The sequence below is a fragment of the Mixophyes fleayi genome, chromosome 4 (assembly GCF_038048845.1).
Source record: "Mixophyes fleayi isolate aMixFle1 chromosome 4, aMixFle1.hap1, whole genome shotgun sequence".
Lineage (NCBI taxonomy): Eukaryota > Metazoa > Chordata > Amphibia > Anura > Limnodynastidae > Mixophyes > Mixophyes fleayi.
The window spans coordinates 132,595,682-132,614,178 of record NC_134405.1 but is presented as its reverse complement, the minus strand read 5'-3'; the positions used below and the strand labels follow the sequence as shown (position 1 = coordinate 132,614,178).

Here is an 18,497-nt window from a genome sequence, read left to right as displayed (position 1 = left end):
GTAAACAATATGTAATGGGTCATAAATAGACCCCTGTATATCTTGTCAAATGTTCATTACTGATTGTACAGGTCTGTGGAATATCTTGACACTTTATAAAGGATAATAATAGTTTACTTGGCCCTTGAAAGTAGCTTTTTGCTACTGACAGAGAATTATACTAAATGTCTCCACTTCATAGTGTTAAATGCTTATTTAATTCGTGGCAATTGCAAAGCAACACATTTGACCATTTACACATTAATTACAAAATTCAGAATATGACTCGTAGGGTACAAATAATATACACACAATTAAAAATATGCATAAGATTATAGTAAATCCTATACTTTGCAAGTGTACATGTACCCAGTGGAAACTTCGGTAAGATGACCAAAATCCATGTTAATGTATGAGCCCAAGATAAAATATTGAAAACCGACAGACAAGTAGATAAATATTTCGGTAATAACATGCATCATTGCCATAACCCAGATAATTGCTATACCCTCAAGTGAGCGGATTCCCTGACGTGCTCCTGATCCGGTTTCCCGCCTTTATGGTGTGATGACTGGTGGAGGCGCCGGCTGGTGGGTCTTAGTTTCTAGCTATGGCGGCGGCCAGCTCCGGTGTGGTAGGGCAAGGTGAGGAGTGGGTGTTACAGAGGTACGGAAGACTCGGGACGCCGGGCGAGAAAAACGAGACCTCGGCACAAAGGCGGGTAAGAGAGACAACCATTGCTTGCATAAAAATAAAATAGGTTGCACATCGCAATCATCATCTTACAGCAGCTTTAAAAATATATTGTTCTGTCTGCGTTCATTTGCTACAAAATATAATTCTCCCTTGCATTAGATCAGCTAGATATGAATGTAGACTTGCAATAGAGTGACTTATAACGATGCCAGCTTCATGTTTCACTTGAAATCCAATAGAGAAGAGGAGTACCATACATAAGCCCAGGTGTATATAGCCTGTCCTAACAAGTTGTTGAGCACTGGAGAAGGTGGCAAAGTGGGCATAGGAGACATTACCAATTTGAATAAGTAGATGTAGTTTTTCAAGGGGTAGACTACTTTGGACCAACAACTTGACAGTGGCAATCTGCATTATTTAAGGACTTCTCTTCCCTCTAAAGTCTGTGATCTAACTTAATTTACTTGTTGAAAAAAAAGTGCTTTTTTTTATGCATAAACAGCTAATTTCAGCTGTGTCAATTAAGCTAATGAATAAATGCACAGCTATTGATTCACTTTATAACATTTGGTCTGACTGATGTATTCACAGCCATGACATGATTCTATGTTGAGCCTGCTTACCTCAACATCATTGTACTAGTTTACTTTTTATGCATTTTTGTATTCCTATTGCAGTCACCTGGGCAGAATTAATTGATGTGTAAAAGAAGAAATCTTATCGTTTTAATTCTGCCAATATAACTACAATAGTATAGTATGTAAGTAGTGAGTTCAGGAGCTGAGTAGTTTGTTCCAGATGGAATGGGTCATGCTGGATGGTCAGTATAGTTCGTTTTACTGAATTCTCCATTGTAACCTGACATTTTCAGGTGCCAATACGTTTTGAATAGTAAAGCAGATCTACCTAAAAGTTAACATGCAGAGAGTGATTGAAATTAAAGTAAATTCTAATTCTATTTTTTTTTTTTTCGATTTGCAAAGCAGCCCGTTCATACAATTTTCCAATGGTTTAAATAAATTAGAGGAGGACTCTATTTGAAATAGTTTCCTATTTGAACTGTAGCACTCAATACTAACCAAAAAATTATCCATAAAATTTTATATAATCACAACATCATCATTATTTATCAGGTGCCACAGATTCTGCAGTGCAGGACACTGCATACAGATGCATAAATAATCATCAATAGAATAACAAATACACAAAATAACCAGCAGAGTGGTTACACAAAGAAATCAGCCTATGACATCACAAGGGCAAACAAGGCAGAAAATCAACAGCCTTCCACATAGTGTTGGGGGCCTATTCTCCCACCTCTGGTGCTGATCTGTAAATCCCAGAAGTGGCACTGAATGGAACCTGTTGTGGAGTGGGTAGGTATTTTGTGCTTCTCCAGCTGTTGTAGAACTGCAAGTCCCAACAAATGTATGCTTCTATAGGTTCTGCACTAAGCAATGATTGGAATCCGATGTTCTTTTGTAACCAGAGATTTAAATTGTTAAGAGACTGCTCACAGTAATCAATACATATTATAGGGTGATACAAACTAAAACAAGTCAATGTACATTAATAAATGTATCCTGCCTTATAAAATAAAAAGATCACCAACATTATGGCATTTTCACTATTAACAGCATTTCTACAAATAATAAACTGTATGCAACATATAGGATCTAAAGTATAGTATCTAAAAATAAAACTAGATTGAATAAAAAAAAAAATCATGCATCCATTCACACCTATTGGTGCAGAGATCTGTAAGTTGTGTATCCAGAATACTTCCCTATTTTGTAGGTGGGTACATACCTTACAGACCTCGTTACTGATGTGTTTGAATAGAGCATATGAGGCTTTCTTTCTTGTGATATTGACTCTAATTTTTCTTGTGTATACTTTATTTTCAGATATTGAATACAATTGACATGGTTCCTGTTTTATTTTCCCTAGCTTTCACTGTTCCAGTATGGTTAGGAAGAGCTTCTGAGTTTTTTTGAGCTGGTAGTAATTTGTAAGACAGCCTCTCTCTTTAACTTATCAGTGACTGGGGTACTTTCTAATTTTGTGACCAGATACTTTTTTTTTTTTTTTTTTTTTGCTGTGTGCTGATGCAATAACCATTTTATTTGTTAGTGTAGCCCCCTGTTCACTGGCATTGTGATGTGGGTGCATCTCCCAGGCACCTATATCTGTAACCTCTCAGGTTTGCCACCTGGGTACTAGCATATCTTTCACTCCCATAAGTGTGTTGTGGGTGGTTGAGGGTGCGCATGCAGGTTTAATAGTAAGACTATTGATGTGCACACACAAGTAGATGAATGGGTGCCAGACCACCTTTCTTTCTGCTGAAATCTACCGGAACATCTTTATTTACATCTACTTCTCTATCTAGCACATTTAAATTGCAGACATGAAAGTATATCTCCTTTCTTACTAAAGCACAAGCTTAGTTGCAGTAGAACATGATTTGGTGCATTTAACGTGCACAACTCCAAACCACATCTTGCCTTGCAGGATCTCTTGACAGCCTATTCTTGTCCATACACAGGCTGTGTCTTGGTATTCATGGTTACTGACCAAGGGCTAGATTTACTAAGCTGCGGGTTGAAAAAGTGGGGATGTTGCCTATAGCAACCAATCACATTCTAGCTATTATTTTGTAGAAGGTACTAAATAAATTAAAGCTAGAATCTGATTGGTTGCTATAGGCAACATCCCCACTTTTTCAAACCCGCAGCTTAGTAAATCCAGCCCCAAATCTCTTTGTTGTCTCAGCCTGGAAGGTTTATTCTCATTGCAGGCTGCAATCACCTGTGAACATAAAGACATTACCTTGCTTGTCTTGGATGTTGGTACTTATTCCCCTTGGTGGGAATCCAAAACTCTTAATCCTAGGAAGTGCCAAACGGGCTCTGGCCATGCACCCCTCGTGTTATGCCTCACTCTGTTCCGTTCTGACTGCTAACACAAGGGAGTGCTGCCGCACAACACTTTGAAGGGGTCTTTACACTAGGATATCAATTATTTTTTTTTGGTAAATAAATAAAAGCTAAATGAGATGAAAATAGTAATAAAAAACACTTTCTGATTCTAATCCAGATTTTATAGCGACTATAGGCACCTGAAATAATGCTAAAATGTGTTCTCCTATTGATCATTTTTATTTTTTGTGACTAATATGTTTATTTTTCTAAATTTTAGGGAAAGTTATAGGGGCTAGAAATGGATGCATGTTTAAATTTTTATTTTTTAACAATTTTTATGTAATAAAATAACAGCTCTAACTAAGCAGTATAAATATTTTCGAACTTTTCATTTACATAAAGATGTTTTTCAATGCGTACTGTACATACAATGCATTTTTATAGTATACCTTGGTTGCATACAGCTGTTCTATGCGATGTCAGTCAACACAGTCGGATGGCATTTACACCTGCCCTGTAGTGGATGCAAAAGATACGCGTGAAAACAAGCATATTTACAACAAACCACTTGAATTGTCCGTATCTGCAGAGAAGTATTTCACGTAAAAGATGCGCTACGCAAATCGGTGTATGTATGAATATGCATCACCTGAATGTAGCTTTAAACACTGTCGTTTTAAGATCCACTTATGTAGTTTTAGACTTCATCGGTATTCAGGCCAGTGCGGCCTGAATGCCACGTGTGGTCTAATCTGACAGTGGCTTGACCCATTAGAGTACCTTTTACATAATATTAACATAAAAGTAAGCCTGATGTGACAGTGGCTGAAACACTGATTTTGGAACAAACTTTTTTTTTATTTAGTTTCTCATACTGTAGAGTCTCTACAGGTTGAATAAAACGGTAATGCTTTAATTCAGGAAATACTATCAGGGCCTTCAGCTCTTTAGCACATGGTTTCTGCCAGACACTGATTTGATTTGAAGAAAGCAAAACAAAAATGGCCTGTTTCTGGATCCTAAAGGACTTCACGATTCCAAGTGGCTTTCAGCAACCATTCTGTCCATAGATATGAATGTGACACAAGAAATATACAAAGTTAGGTTTAGGTCACAACCATATTTAAAGTTATCTTATGGAAGAAAGCCCTTTAGCCTTACAGTATAGTGTACTGTACGTGTCTTTTGATTTGTTTTTATTGTTTGAGGAGGGGGGGGGGGGATTTCTGCCATGGTAATTATTTATTTAAACCACACCAGTGCTTGAAGTGAGGTGGTATGTGTCAGTATGGTATATCGGCACTTCTGCTCCCCACTTTGTTTTGAAGCTGCTGACATGCTTGGCAGCCTGGACTGAATATTCCAGCCTGTAAGCAATACACAAGGCAGTCACACTTTCAAATGGTGCTTTGAGCCCTTTCTGGGCTTCTGTACAAGCCCTGCAAATCAGAAGGAAGAGGGCTCATGAGGAGGCAAACTCCCCTTGCTCTCACCACCCAGCCAGTACTACTCTTTAAGGGCTGCCTAAGCTCACAAGGGACAAACTATACAAATATGTAAGTATCTGTTCTTTTATGATAATGCTTTATGAAACAATAAGGAAAACTAGCTAACTTATATTATAGATCAGTAAGGTTACCTTTTGTTTCCCAATCTAATACCCATCCCTTTCCCTACATCACATTCCCTTTCATGTACTTTTTATATTAATTGATTATTTTATGTCTTAAAAACATTATTGAATAAATGTTCTAAAGAGTTTATATTTATGATTACAATTTGATTTACATTGTGCTGATAAGTTTTCGGGTTACAAGATTAATATTGGTGCCTTTGTGGCTTTCTCCATGTCTTAAGACCTTAGTACTATTTCTCTCAATTTTGCTTAATTCTATGGCGTTTTATTTACATTTTGTTTTTTTTCCCTGCATTTTATTTTTTAGTAATTATTTATATTGTGTTTTATTCTATTACTATTATATGTATCCCGACTTTCATTTGTTTGTATGTAGTATATTACTTTTGCTTACAATTCTATGACACCTCTTAAGGTTTGCCTAGTTATCATACATTAATAATCCCCTCTATGCCCATTATATATCAAGACACCCAGCTGGTTGCAGTTTTGTACCTCTCATGCTACTGACTAGCCTTGTTTTCATATGTTTACGCCAAATAACATGCTACACTGCTTTATTGAACTCTTGATAGAAAAGAAGACATATTTGATTTTAATATACCCACCATCCATGCCACAACGCAAACTAAACAATTATACTCCCTGCCGTGAACATAGAGAGCTTGCAGTTATTTATAAGGGATAATTCATAACTGCAGTGTAAATAGGTTATATCAAATTAATCCATTGATAAGTTTAAAGTGTAAAATTTAAAGACAGAGTCTGATGTAAATGTGGCTGATGGCAGTGTGAGAAGATCTCTTACTGTTAGTCTTAGACACTTGAATAGACTTTGTGGAGCCGATCACAGCTGGAGATCATGGTAGGCAGCATGTGAAAGGCTGTACAGGTATATAGAAATATGAGCTGCCAAAGGAAAATCCCTTCATAGTTCATATTTTGGGGAATCCGGGTGGCACTACATACTGAGGAGGAGAAATCAGACCAGGTTTGTGAATGACAGGTACGGGTGGTATCCGTGAACAGCTGAAATCACATATCTTTGGAAAAGGTATGTCACATTGTCATAATTCCATCATGTTTGGCATTTAAATCTACGGGAGATTATGACCGGTTTATTGAAGGGGGAGTTATGTCGCTGGGATATATCTGTAAAAAGCTAAGACAGGTCAACACTTAGGAATAGTTTTGAACAGGCCTTATGTGAAACCCAGGGGACATCCCTGTCCCCTATTAGCATTAAACACTGCCCCTGTGAAGACCATCCCATTTCATTTTTGCTTAAAAAAATCTGTGTTGGGAAGGGGCAGGCCTGCGCTTCTTGGGGAATCAATCTAATTGAAGGACTGTCCAACTTTTCTGCCTGCCCCAGGCATACAGATTATGATAAGTAAGTTATGCTCTGTACTGTTATCACTTTTGTTTCTATAACTATTTGCCATTTTTTATTTGTATGTCAAATCTTTATCTAATTGTTTTTATTATCTGTAAGCATTGTACTTTTTGTATATTAAATCTAAAATGTAATAGTTCTGTCCTTATTGCTCTAATCGAATCCATTGCCTGTTTAGAAGAGACAGATTGCTCAACCAAGTTAAGCCTTGGAATGCCACTGTGTGATTTGTTGCTACATTTGATTAACAAGCTGTGTGTGCGCTTGCATTTACATTTGTGTAACAGTCTGGAGGTGTGAAGAGGTAACCCATTGTGTGCTGGTGTGGGTCTTGCTAGTCTGTGAATAGCTAGAAGCCTGCGTGCCAGTGTGGGACAGTGTATTTGGGTCCTATTGTCCGTATTCAATAGGTGGTGGCAAACCTGAAGTGTCTGGGGGTGTGAGAGCGCTGTGTTTGGGGGCGATTCCGTAGGTCTATAACCTGTGTGATAGGTAGAGAGAGAGTGCGGGCTGAAATCGTGTGTGACCTCATACAGTGAACACCCCAAAGTGACGGCAGCTGGGAGCGTGTTTGTGACACTCCCCTTTTTTTCCCCCCTTTCTTCATAACTGGTACTCTTTGTCCTTTGGAGAGGGTGACGGACTATTAAAATCAGATGGCTATTTTTCTTTTTAAATAGTCTAACATTTGAGTTTAACAATACGGAAGTGGAAGTTGCTCAATAGATTTATAGGCTTATAAAAGGTGGTTGAAAGGGTGGAGTTATCCTGAAAGGAACAGACACAGAGAAAGATCCTCCAGCACACTGCTATAGCCAGCAAAGGAGCTGCCATTTCTCCTTGCACATAACAATACAAAAGTCTCAGTTGCACACATTTGCAAATGTATGTTTAAGCCACCCGCCACTCCATGGCGCTTTTACTAATAGGGTGGTCCTAACTCTAAACAGTGAGAGTCCCATATATTTGAGCCATATATGTGTATTTTTAAATTGAGAGCTAACTTACCAAGAGGTACCCCAATAGCCTGCAAATGGCAATAGAGCACCAGGATTTCTTTCTGTGTTTGATCCTTTCAGGATAACCCCACCATTTCAAGCACCTGCTATGAGCCTATACATTGATTGAGCAACTTCCACTTCTGTATTGTTTGTCTGAGAGGCATGTTGGTGTCAGTAGCTGATGGGGAGTGCTGGCGCTGCATTGCCATTTGGAGGCCTTTAGAGTACCTCTTGGTAAGTTAGCTCTCAATTTAAAAACACATGTATGGCCCAAATATATTGGACACACTGTTTAGAGTTAGGACCACCCTATTAGCAACAGCGCCGTGGAGTGGCGGTTGGCTTAAACATACATTTGCCAATGTGTGTAACCGAGACTTTTTTGCATTTTTATGTACAAGTAGAAATGGCAGCTCCTTTGCTGGCTATATCAGTGTGCTGGGGGTTTTTTTCTCTGTGTTTGCTCCTGCCATTTGATTGATTATATATAATAATATTTCACACTGGCTGAGTCAACAACAAAACTTTGTTTTGATAATGAAGGTTGGTTGGTAGCTGGTCTTACACATGCACAGCAAATGATTGGATTTCACAAGGCCAACTGATCTCAATATACATTTTCATTGTTTAGATCAAACTATCAGATTGTAAGTGACAATATTGCTTGTCGGTCCATCGCATACAGACTCCACTGCTGCTATTAGTTGCTAATTTATTGGGATTTTGATCAGACCGGACAGTTATTTTGTCTCAATTTCTTCTAAATGACAAAAAAACACCTGACCATCAACATAAATCAGCTTAAAAGGAAAAGTTTACTTTAGCATCTAAAAGTAAATTCTCTATATCTTTATCAGAAAAACTGTTATGAGGAAATATCAGTCTGACCTCGTAAAGGAGTACAATTCATGAACATAACTGGGAATTGATAGGAAGACACTTGTGAGTGCAAATCGCAGACTACAGGAGTTCCTGCATTTCTAAGACCTAGTAATTCAACTCTTTACTTAGTTTTTTGGAGGGCCTTTAATTTCTAAAGGTTCCTGGAACTTTAACATTGATTGATGAACACCACAGATAAACACACTGGTGGCAGCAACAAAAAAATAAGGATTTGTTTAGCTGGGCATTCTTAATGAGTAATTGTGTGCATGCATTTAAATAAGCACAAGAAATTGTGTGCTCTATGTTCTGTATTTTAATGTTTGGTTTGAGTAGATAGTTTAATTTAAACTTTTCTCCTAAATTACTGGTCATTTGACCCTTATTTATGTATTGTGTAAAAGATAAAAATAACCTTAGGGCTGCTACTTCAAATTTCATAATTATTTTTTTTTTCATTTCATTGTTGTTTGCACTTGTGTGCATAATCAGGCACATTATTGTGCATATTTGGCATTCAAAATTGACAGAACCTTCCCAAAACTTTCCTTGTTTCCTAGACCTACCTTTTAACCATGAGCAAACAATTGCTCATAACACAATTTTAATAATTTTACTGGGCAACCCTTACAACAGGTCCAAATAGGTGCATATTTACCAAACTAAGTAACTGTTTTGCCAGTGTTGAAAAGACTAGTCTTTTCTGCGCACAAATTATTTTCCACTGTAGTTCCTTTGGCAGACATAAATAATTCTAATTGACTGTAAAAATAACATGGTTAAGAAAGGGAGCCATCTGTGACACTCTGTAGAGTAGTCATCTGGCATATTGGTGAATAAAACTAGTAACTATAATAAAAAAAAATGCTAATCATAATTTGAAAACTAAGCATGGTGGCTAAGTGGTTAGCACTCGTGCCTTACAGCACTGGGGTCATGAGTTCAATTCCCGACCATGGCCCTATCTGTGAGGAGTTTGTATGTTCTCCCCGTTTTTGCGTGGGTTTCATCCAGGTGCTCCGGTTTTCCCCATACTCTAAAAAACATACTGGTAGGTTAATTGACTGCTAACAAATTTACCCTAGTCCCTTGGTTCCCAAAGTGTGCAGTGCGGCTCCCAGGGGTGCCGCGACCAGGTAGAGAAAAAGAAAAAACCCTTACCAGTCCGGCGGTGCCTGGGACCTAGCATCCTCCTCTCTCCTGCCACTTGTCACTGCATGTCGGGCATGACGTCATCACGCATGGCAAAAGTAAACCTTATACCAATGTGCACAGCAACAAAGGCTTATCTGATTAGCTCTGTAAGAATTTCCAGACTTTCTTTCCTGGTGAAGACTTTGGATCGAATGATATATTTAAAAATCTAAAGAGTGTAATATGTTCCAAATACTTTAATCATAAAATTAAAAAATTATATGTACAATAATTAAAAACATGTCTTTTTTATCTGTCGATGAACTGGTTCCATTGCACAGTGCATTCCATAGGAAACACTCCAATCTCCGATGGCAACTTGATCAGCCTTGACATGACAAGTAGAGGTATCAGAAAAACAGATAACCAACGCGTTTTAACCTGCCGCAAATAATAATCGGACTTCTTGTTAAAATTAAACTCTATCACTCACAAAGTGAATGTAAACGAAAACTATCTGTATATTAAGGACACTCGACTATCAAGGTGTTTGAGTTCACCATCACATCAAATGGCTGCAAATAAACTTCCAGTTGTAATGGATCTATTAGTACCATGTAATGTCCAACAGTTGTACGTACGTGTTAAACTAAGCCCAAATGAGCGACCGGCAATTTCCTGTCATCTGAAAGCTCTGTGTATCTCTATCACCCCACCCAGCGATGAAACTACCAGACTGCCAAGGATACAATCTGCAGCCACAGTTCTCGCAGCAACACAGACTGATGACGTACCCCTGCACCTCTCCTGGATCCTTACACCACTGGTACAAATTACTCTTTGTGAATGTGTTTTATATGTGATGAATGTTCTGTGCAAGCTTTTTCAGAGTTTAGTTAGGGTTGACCTAGGCCCAGAGTTACAAAGTTGTTAGGGTTATGTAAGCATTAGTATGACGTTGTTGAGTTGCTATTTTTCATTTTTTTTTATAATTTTTTTTTGTACATTTTGCTAGTTTTTTACAAGTGGAAAAATGACTTTCCTTTTTAAATCAAGTAGCTTCCTGTTTTCCTAGGGGGTCTGAGATGGAAACTTCTCCATACTTGACTCCATTAGGATGTGTATTGATGGGCAAGGGCAAAATGATATTTAGGCAGATTTATCTTCAATCCGCATTGTAAGCACTATATGCAAGGAAGACTTTTTTTTTTTTTTTTTTAATAATTGTAAAATAAATAGTATTAGGCTCCAAAACTTTACGCAAGCATTCCATTACTTCTTGTGGCTCATCCCTGAATTCTGACCAGAATCATTCCTGACCTCTCTTCTGCCTGTCGTTTGGTACTGTTTATGCTGATTGTTGCCGACCCGGCTTGTTCTGACACTCCCATTTGCTGATTTGGTACCCTGAAGTCCATTTGTGTACTAGTTCCTTCTAAGTTGACCAGTCTCTTGTTGTCGTTTGATAACTGCTCGTCACACCTTGAGGCAGCACAGATGGCCGTGACCTGCGATCCTACCTGCAGCGACGCTGAAATGCCCTTACTGGGGTCCCTGGCACTACTAGGCTCCTTAGCGACACCTAGAGCAACCTGTGCTGGTACCCCTGATCTTTTGCCTTCAGTTCAGTGTTGCTGTGCATTGTTCTCCCATGACTTATCGCACTGGCCAGAGCTGCAGGGTTGCGGGCAGAGTGTTGGCACTTGACACTGGGTCTCAATCTCAGAACAGCCGGATAACCAATTAGATTGGGTCTAATCTGTAGGTCACAGGAATTACAGCAGGTATGTAGGCGTCAAAGTGGATTCCTTAAGCTTTGATGTTTGTAAGCTCAGGAAGTCTGTTTGAGGTACTAGTGATATCCAATACATTACAGTGTAACACAGGGCTCTTTAAATACAATTTTGGGACACTAGCTTGGTAGGAGGTAGTCCAGCCTCCTTCCCCTTTAACCAGTCTTGACTGATTTATGCAGCCTGCCCATCAATCAGCCTGGAGGGGTTTAATACTCTTTTATGTTGCTGCAGGCGGCCTCACAGCGTCTGAGGCTTTATATTGATTGTTTACCGCCAGTGTATAATGTTTTCTCTAATATTGCAATTTAACTTGCAGAATTCACATTAATTTGTGATGACTTGCATCCTGAGTCTGACACACTGTTTGAACAATCTTCTCCTATCATATGATTCTCAAGCCTTTCATGCTCCCGTCTTCCCAGTCACATGGCAACATTAGCTATTTTGCATGTGGTTGTAAAACCCCACACTCAACTCTGGTATCAAAGCTGTTATCTGAAACTGACCAAACAGAGACAAAGGAGGGTGTTGGGACAATTCATTTTTACTGTTGGACCCAGGCACTTCTCAGCTAGCTACGCTCTTAAATAGACTACAGAACCAAGGGGACACAAGTATATAGGTATATTTACAAGTATTTCTTACTATCTGCACTTTATTACTGCTTTAATGTGAATGCTACTGCTATACTAAACTACACATTTGTATCTGATCTACAAAACTGCTATCCTGAACTAGAAAAGAGGCATCTAAGAGGAGATATGATTACTATGTATAAATACATTAAGGGTCAATATAGAGAACTTTCATGGAACATTTTACCGCAAGGTCTATACACAGGACACACGGTCAGCCCCTAAGGTTAGAGGAGAGGAAGTTTCACAACCAGCAAAGGGGTTCTTTACAGTAAGGGCAGTCAATATATTGAATTCACTGCCAGGGAAGGTTGTGATGGCAGATTCAATAGATATGTTTAAGAAAGTGTTAGACAAACTTTTAGCGGAAAAGTGTATCCAGGGATAAGGCCGTTAATTAAAATGAAGGATAGTAGTGAATATAGGGGGAAAAAAATAGGACTGCAATATTGGGTCTGGAGGGATTTTTCCCGACTGAAAGATTGGCGGTTGCTTAATTTGAATCAATTTCAAATATAAGTGAGGGATCGCAGGAGATCCAAAATTGGTTGAATTTGATGGACTGGTGACTTTTTTCAACCTCATCAACGTTACTCTGTTACCATGTATGTTATATATTACTAACTACTGCTATACTGAACTGTATAACTATATCTGAACTACAATACAGCTATCCTGAGCTGTATACTGCAAACTATTGCTATAATGAAGTATATATTTATTGTAAGCTATATTGCTGTACTGAGCGAACTGCTATACTTACTGCCGTAAGTATAGGACTAAGGAAATTGTTAGAGTTGGTGTATTAAAGTAATGGTGGTGAATACAGGATTAATTACAATATATGTTCTGAACAAAGTTTTAGCTTTGGTATTAATACTTATAAATAACCAATACTCGCCACATGTATAACTGGTATATGTATACACTGAAATATCGCCGAGATACAGTAGGTATTGGATGAGTAATTCTATAAGGCTTTAGTGTTACTTAGCGTGTGAAAGGACTGAATAAGGCAACATTATTTAAGGGAAAGTGCATAAGTGTGATTATATAACAAGCATATCTAAGAATAGAATACGAAGATAGCATGCGCAATTAACGTGTAACTTCGGGATCTGTTGCGCGCGCACATACGCGAAGTTTACCAGCTAGTCTAATTCCGCCCCCGTGCTTTCAGACTTAAAATATGTGTTGGTCATTCAGTGATGAAAAGGTCTAATTAACATGAAATTACCTGTCTCCAGACAGTTGGAAACGCATACCCTCCACTCAGATGCTTATTTGAGATTTTTTTTTCTACAGAAAAATTACAAACTCAAACATAACATACTGTCTCCAATACATTTCCATACAAACGCATACCAATATATATAAAAAAAAAAAGTACATTTGCAATAATGTAATTTAAATAAATTTCTACAATAAATTATTTATATGTGAATTAGCCCCAAACAAGTTATTTATAAGTGATCCAGCCACAACAGGATTCTCGCTCATTTGCTCGGAACTTGAAACCCTAAAATAAAAATAAAAAATATTTTTTTAAATAGAACCCAATGCAACAACTTAAGGATTTGCAATATCCCTGAACTTGTCAACCCTTTTTTTGTACCAGATTACCTTCTCAATCTCTTAAGCGTTATTCTGCCTAATGCCTTATATTCCGACCTGATGATGGGCAAGACCATTTACGGGACAAAGCCCATGTGATGTCATCGTGAGACTTTGTTAATCTTAAACTAAAGCATTTATCCTCCAGGCTCTTTTAAATTTCCATCGTGTTGACTAACAGTTCACCCACATACAGATTTTTCAAGATTTTGCACCTTCTATGATCCAGAAAAGATGAGACTTGCAGCCCATGACTAGAGTCCTCCGCCACCACAGAGTCAAATGTAATTGGTGTTTCCTGTTTTAACTTAGTCTATTCAGGCTCCACAGCTCTTTTTGCTAACACACAAGCTTTATACTCACGCTGAACCCTCATCCTTCCCACGTCCAGTTCTTCCCATTTCCAGAATGACATGGGGTGGAATCTCGCTATCTACGAAGCTCTTGAAAAATCTGGAAGATCAGAAGCTCTCCACACCAGACTTTTTACTCGCTCTCTACGGCTCTTCACTTTGTTCTGCATATGGTGAGAAATTTGAATTATGGGCTCTTGCTAACCTTGACCACCATTGGCTACCAGCATTTAACTATTAATACAAATTTTCCTTATATATTTTTTCTAAAACAGTGATTTAATCCTCTTACTGTTTAACTGTATTTTGTAATGAGACTTTAATGTGTCTGCAAATAATTTTCTATGGACAGGCTCTATTATCCTCTTTCGTGATCTGCATGATGATGATTGTTTGGAGACTTTTTTTGAGAATTTTTTGTTCCTATATTCTATTGTTTGTATATTATGAGTTAGCCATGAAGATATAGAGTTTCCTATTCACCATTGTTATGCAGTTAAAAATAATTTTTTGTACGACTTCCTCGGGTCTGATGGTTTTCACATGTATCTCCTCATTCCTTAAGCCCTTCACCTTGTTACTCTAGTCACAGTGTGAGTTATGACTTAATTTTTGTGGTCCAAAACCAGTATTCAAAAAACTTTTGTTGTTACTTTTTCCAATGGTATTTTTAGTATGTTGATGCTTTCATCATGTTTACTACCTGTTACTGTTCACTTGTGGTTGTGCCTTCGTTTCGACACCTTTGTTTATTTCCAATCAAGCCTTTACAGATGGCCTCAATTGTTTTGTCTTTCTATCGCATATTATGTTAATTAGGTAAGTAGGTCTCTAGGTCCCCACTAGTTCTAGTCCTCTTTCTCCTAAGCCCAGGAGGAGTTTCCAAATACTGATGATCACAATGCAGTGGCTTTTAATGCAAATGCTACACTACTCTGCAATTAGATGGCATTGAATACACAAAATGTAGACTTGGCCTTAGCCTCATGTGTCAAAATCCCATTGTCCCATAGATTGTAAGCTTGGGAGCATGGCCTTCTCACCTCTTTGTCTGTTTTACCCAGTTTGTTTATTAGTTTACAATTGTAAAGCGCTACGGAATATGTTGGCGCTATATAAATAAATGATGATGATAAATATTCTTTCCATTAATGTAATTGAGTTAAACTCACCAAATAAGCCCACGGTTGTTTTGACTGCTTATTTCTTCTCTGGTTTTATCTCAAAATATTGTTTTGTTGTTTTACCAGCTTTCTATCAACCCTATTTAAAGCTCATCTAAGGGTGGTCCACAAGCCAGTCCTTGCTTAATGTAAGCTCCTATACTTGGTAGGTGAGTGCATCTGATTCTAACTGCATTTTAATGGTGTTTTGAAGCATATAGGTCAGTGTAGGTCCTGCATACAATGATGTTCCCTTGATGCTGTGATGCAGGCTTAAATGTTTTGATCAAAATATGAATCCATACCTCATGTTTTAATTTTTCTAGATACACACAGATATGCAGTGTTAAGGATAAACGCTGATGATAGTTGTCTCTTTGCTTTTATGACAAGTCTGATAAAGCTGATGCAATGTTGACCAACAACTGCCACAAAACAGAGCGCGTGGTCCACTTGGGGAAATCAAACGGAGTTTAAGATCCTGTAGTATATTCTAAAATCTTTGACTCTTTGTATGATTTGGCCCCTTCCACCCTAAATGCCCAGATATAGCTGATTAGGTATAAACTTAGTTCTTAAATTATCGTCTAAGTTATCCCCAGAGAGCAGTCGATCTTTAAATGAGCAGACTTTATTGGAAGAAACCCAGTAAGCCATTAAATAAGTGAAAATATTTCTGCTCTTGGCCAGAAATACACTGAATTGCTTGCCCCCAAGATCAGATTTGTTTAATCATATCTTTAGAGGGGCAGCCTTTGACATGGCAACCTCTTGACCAACTATTGTCGTTATACCTAAATGTGGAAGAGTTCCCAACTATTTTAAACAAATAACAGACCTATTTCACTACTGAATGAGGACTTTAAAATATTAAAGGTACTGGATAACCCGGTTGAACCTTCTTCTCCCTTCCTTTATTCAATCACGCTTGGCAGCCAAGGGCAAATTCTACTTTCACACAATATTAGACAAGCAATGAACCTAATTTATTCTATATATAAATGCAAGACCCCTTCTCTTGTACTAGCTCTGGACGCCTGGAAGGCATTTGACCGGATCTCCTGGCACTTTGTTTCACACTCTATCCCATAAAGGGTTCTTTGGTATATTCCTTTCAGGTATCTGCATCATACCGGCCTTCTTCAGCTACATTGCTTGGAGACTGTATTACCCCTAAAGCATTTAAAATCGCTAATGGAACCAGACAAGGTTGCCCCCTCTCATCTTGTCTCCTTTTTGATTTAGGTAGCTATCCAACATAGTAATTTTTTTTTTTTTTTTTCCAAATGGCACTTTGATTGTTTTTTTTTTTTTTTAAATTCTTTATTTTGAATGGTCAAACAGGAAAGGGTATATACAATACGAAGTCAAAAGTTTACAAAGTATACATAGAAGAGCGTTAACATTGTAGTGTAGTCTAAAGAAAAAGTTTTTTTGACAACATGAGAGATACATTGACCATATTTTCCTTTTATACTTTTGTATAAATGTAAGATACAATAATGGAAAAAGTAGAATGGAAGGGGGAGGGGTGAAGGAGAATTAGGGAAGGGAAAGGGAAGACCACAAAGGTTGGTGCATGAGTGTAATCGGAAAGGAGGTGAGATTATGAATGTTAGAGGGCCAGGGGATGATGGGACGGGGACCGAATCCTGCCCGCCGCACATGGGTCACAACGGAGTCATTAAGGGCCAGAGGGGAACGAGCGTGCTGCGAACTGCCAAGGAGCCCACACTTGGTTGAAAGCGTAACCTCTATCATGTAAATAGTACGTAATTTCTTCCATGGCTGCTACGTGCCAGATTTGCTTTTTAAGGGCAGAGAGAGATGGAGAAGAGGTACGTTTCCAATTAAGGGCTATAAGGGATTTAGCGGCTGTGAGGATATGTGCAATTAGTTTTCTAGAAAATTTATCGAGGTCTGGGGGGGGATAACATAGGAGGAAGATCCAGGGGTCTTTCGCCACGGGAGCCTCAAATAGAGTGTTGATAAAGCCATGGATCGCGTCCCAGAAGGGGGTGATAACTGGGCAAGTCCACCAGATGTGTAGCATTGATCCCCTGTGGCCACAGCTCCGCCAGCAGTCGGGTGACGAGGAGGGGAACATTGCGTGGAGACGGGTAGGGGTATAATACCAGCGATAATAGATTTTATAGGATGTCTCTTTTAGTTTAGTCGATATGGAGCTCTTAGCTATTCCCAGTCTCATGTCCTCCCAGGCCTCCTCATCTGGGGGGGGGCCCAAGTCCCTCTCCCAGTCAGCTTCATGTGAGAGTTGTGGATGGATAGTGGATTCAAGGAAGATATTATAAAGTTGTGATATCATACCCCTATCCATAGGGTGAAGTTTGCAAAGATTTTCGAATGGGGTAAGGGGACGTAGTAGAAATTTGGGTGGTAGGGAACGTAAAAAGTGGGTAATTTGGAAGAACTCGAAAGGGTTAAGCACTCGAGCTGGGGGGGAGGTTGGAGTTCTGCTAGCGGAAGCCACTGGCCTTGTTTAGAGAAATCTGATGGAAATTTGAGCCCAGCTTGAGTCCAATGGCGGTGTCGTACCTTGGAGAGGCCAGGAGGAAATATAGGGTTAAACCAAATGGGAGTCAGGGGGGAAAGGGCAGATGTGAGTTTCAGTTTGAAGGAGTGAGAGTCCCAAATCTTGATATCAAATTTAGTGGTAGGAAGTAATTTGGATGGAGGGGGACGGTGTATAGGGGATAGGCCCCATAATGAGGTGAAATCAGGGAGAGCTAAATGTGCCGCCTCTAGGTCAAGCCATGAGGTGGAACCTGAGGGGGCGTATGAAGCAACAATTTGTGAGAAATGGGAAGCCAGATAATATAACTTAATATCAGGTAGTCCCCTGCCTCCACTAGAGATGCTAAAAAAAACGGTACTAGTAACGGACATAATGCAGAACAGCTTGAGGGACTCCAGGTCCCACCGCCCCGTCCCTCACAGGAGGAAAAGGGCCAATAGGAGCCAGGGCCCGCCAGTTAACGCTAGATTAGACTAACATACCTATATAATGATATAGGAAGTAACATATAAAACAATAAGAGGTAAATATCATAGAATAAAGTAGTGTTCCTGTGTGAACCTCTCAAAATGGGGGGGAGGGGGACCTCACCGGAAGCGAGGACCCCGAGCTATACATAGGCTCTCTCCAACGTGCAGCACCTAGGCTGGACATCAGGGAGAGAAAAAGAACACATAGTGTAGAAAAAAGAACAACAAAACCTGATGAGGGTAATCAAGTCCCGGAAGCTTCGTTAGGCGGTGGTGATGATG

At 38.9% G+C, this 18,497-nt stretch overlaps 1 protein-coding gene across 3 annotated transcripts in view; it reads left to right on the top strand.

Annotated features, from left to right (window-relative positions):
* The first annotated feature begins 513 nt into the window (after positions 1–513).
* The window catches only part of REC114 (REC114 meiotic recombination protein), a 157,078-nt gene continuing 139,094 nt past the window's right edge, over positions 514–18,497 (top strand). For 2 of the 3 annotated variants that reach the window (XM_075208314.1, XM_075208312.1), the window contains exon 1: positions 515–700. In XM_075208314.1, coding sequence (XP_075064415.1) covers positions 590–700 — 111 coding nt within the window. In that variant the 5' untranslated portion in view covers positions 515–589. Of the gene's footprint in view, positions 701–18,497 lie in introns of all 3 variants that reach the window. The other variant, XM_075208313.1, reaches the window with a different exon arrangement.